This window comes from Triticum urartu, chromosome 7A (assembly GCF_056163025.1).
Source record: "Triticum urartu cultivar PI428250 chromosome 7A, HENAU_Tu73, whole genome shotgun sequence".
NCBI classification, from domain to species: domain Eukaryota; kingdom Viridiplantae; phylum Streptophyta; class Magnoliopsida; order Poales; family Poaceae; genus Triticum; species Triticum urartu.
This window is the reverse complement of record NC_141879.1, coordinates 732785054-732787860: the sequence shown is the minus strand read 5'-3', so window position 1 is coordinate 732787860 and position 2807 is coordinate 732785054. Positions and strand designations below refer to the sequence as shown.

The 2807-nt window shown below is 51.7% G+C and overlaps 1 protein-coding gene across 1 annotated transcript; it reads right to left on the bottom strand.

Moving 5' to 3' along the window:
• Positions 1-505: 505 nt before the first annotated feature.
• Positions 506-1585, bottom strand: LOC147962414 (BTB/POZ and MATH domain-containing protein 2-like). The gene has a single exon (XM_087534187.1). The coding sequence runs from the start codon at positions 1583-1585 to the stop codon at positions 506-508; it is 1080 nt and encodes a 359-aa protein (XP_087390313.1).
• Between the last annotated feature and the right edge of the window lie 1222 nt (positions 1586-2807).

Here is a 2807-nt window from a genome sequence, read left to right as displayed (position 1 = left end):
CACCTACGTGCTGCAAAACATCTACGTGCTTTTCTTTTATAAGTTTCTGGGAACCTACGTGCTTGTGTTGGCTTGGTGCCGGTTTGTATCTTTTTTTGTGTGTCCTTTACGGACTCACATTGTCTACCTTTGGTAAACAATGCACGTGACAAACTTGTATAATCGGTTTATTTAGGCAGGCTTGATTCTAGCACCTGGGATGTATAAAAATGGATGGATGGATGGATAGAAGATAGATAGATTTTAACAACAAAGATGTTCTTTTTTAAAAAAAAACAAAGATGTTCAACGGCATAGCGCAACTAGCTATTAGAATTTTCATCACACTGTGGACGCAGTACAACTTCGTTTTAACCACTCCTGAGAGGGAAATTGCATATTTCAATAGAACTTCGCGGATTGCATTCCCAGCAGATATTGGATGAACCACCTCCAAATCAAGGACATAAACAGAAGATTACAAAATATATAAGAGAGCAAGCAATTGCATTAAGATGAACTTCTACTAATTAGGCGGCAGCACGCCAAGGAGCATGTCCTTCATAAGAGTGGGGCAGCTGCTGCAGAGATGTTCAAACCCTTCTGTCTCTACGACAGCCCTCAGGTTCGGCGGGCTACGGAGAAACTCATAGCTTGCCTTCTTCAGCCAGACACAGCCGTGTTGCTCGGCGAGTGCCAGGATGGTGGTCAGCGTGCCCACTTCGATGTGGAGTTTCTTCTCGCACATCGCTCTAAGCCTTCGGAGGTCGTACCTGTCCGCCGCGACGAGCAGGTGTTGCAGCAGGACCCCCTCGCCCTCGTTCTCATCCGTCCTTGGCACGGGCAGCGAGTCTCCGTAGATGAACCCGAGCATTGCCTTGAACACCGCCGCGTCCATGTCGTCTATCTGCACGACGGCCGACGACGTGCCTTCCTTCATGTGGCCAAAGAGAGCTGCCTTGAAGACGGTAGAGCGTGCAGCGAGGACGCAGCGGTGTGCGGCAAACGTCTCACCGCCGACCTGGAAGGTAACATCGGCGCCCTCCCCTGCAATGAGAAGGTCGTTGAAGTTTCTTTGCATGTCCGACGGCGGCACTACGATAGAGGCCAAAGTGTCGACGCATATCGGATCTACGACTACGATGTCGCAGCGGATGGTGAAGCTGTCGTCCTTGAAGTGTTTGGATTTCTCCAGGACGTCCCTTCGCACGAACTTGTGGAATTCTTCTGTCTCCTCCCAGAGTTGGAACTCGAGTACTCTGCTTGCATGGATGCGTGCCGGCTCCTGCTTCTCCGTCTCGTCCACGAAACTGAACTCGACCTGCGCCTTCACGGGCTCTTCGGTTCCAGTGGCTACCTTTCGGAGGAAAATACTAAGTGAGATGAAGCCGGCGTTGTCAGTGTTATTGCCGTTGGGGTAGCAGAGGATATGCAAATGAGTGCCTCCGACTGTGATGCAGCGTGACAAAAAGGGCTCGCCCGCTGGAGTGCGCGAGAGGCCTTCGACGACAAGCAAATGGTACCCGCTAGTGCCAGCTATGGCAGGTGAGGCTGCTTTGCTCAGGATCTTGCCGTCGGCGATGACAGATAAACCCGCGAAGGACATGATTGATTGATGAATCGGCAACTGCAAGTAATTTGCAACGTTATGATGCCGCACACCAGTAGATATGAGAGAGAGAGAGAGAGAGAGAGAGAGAGAGAGAGAGAGAGAGAGAGAGAGAGGTGAAACAGCAAACGAACTAACCAACGGAGGATCGCCTTATGTCGCCGGCCGGCCGGCCGTGTGGGAGACCAAGCTGTTGAACTTGAACCTAGTGCTCGAACTATGGGCAAGATCACAAGGATCGTACGAGAACTGTGGCTACACTTACCCTGGAATTAATCGCACTTTGTCAAATGCAACCAACGCCTTTGAACTTCCAACCCGTGCATGCAACGTGACCGTGACCACAAATACAAGATGGCAACAATGTCTGTTTCTGGAAGCAGATTGTAACAATAGATTAAACACACGAATAGAAGCCAATTTTGTGTGATGCCTCTTCTTATCTCGAGAGAAGCTGACTAGTGATCCGAATAAGGATGTATCATTTAATCTGAGCAGGAAGTTCGACGTATGGGCTTAGATAAGGTGCTAAGCACATTAAATAGTTTAGCAAGTATAGTCCCCAATGCATTGGTGTTTAAGTTGTTGTTGCTAAGCTCCCTTCATTTAATGACTTAGCTACTAAACTCTTTACCGAAAAAGGCTTTCGCCCCGCTTTATATATAAAGCAAAGACCAACATCATCCAGAAAAAACGCACGCCAACACCACACACCCAAGGTAGGATACAAAAGCGCTGAGCTCAGCAACACCACCCCTAGCACACTACCACGAAGAGATGAAGTTGCATACAACGAACCATGGACTCCAAAGCGGCGCCTTTAGGAAGGATACGACACCGGAGCGCCGCCACCGCCAGATCCGAGGATCAGAGTTTCCCCTGGAGCCGCACGACGGGTGGTGAGAGCCGCGACGACGCCTTCAAGACGGGAACGAGCTTCGCCGTCACCGGTCCGTCCGAAGATAGAGCAGGTTTCACCCCGGCCAACACTCACCGCCACTGAACGCTACACCCCGGCTACCACGCCGCCCACACGGCCATGGTCACCGAGTAGCGCCAAGACACGGGCTCTGCCCAAGAGCACCGTGCTACCGCCACCAGGGCCGCCGCCCCGGCATCCAAGACCTTGACACCACCGCACCCGAGACCCGCCGGTACCCCAACCAAAGAGACGAGCGGAAGAGGACCCGCCTTTGCACCCCTGGTCCACTCCCAGTGT

Excerpts from the sequence above, each read along its gene's own strand:
- LOC147962414 (XM_087534187.1), bottom strand. The coding sequence starts at position 1,585 with ATGTCCTTCGCGGGTTTATCTGTCATCGCCGACGGCAAGATCCTGAGC.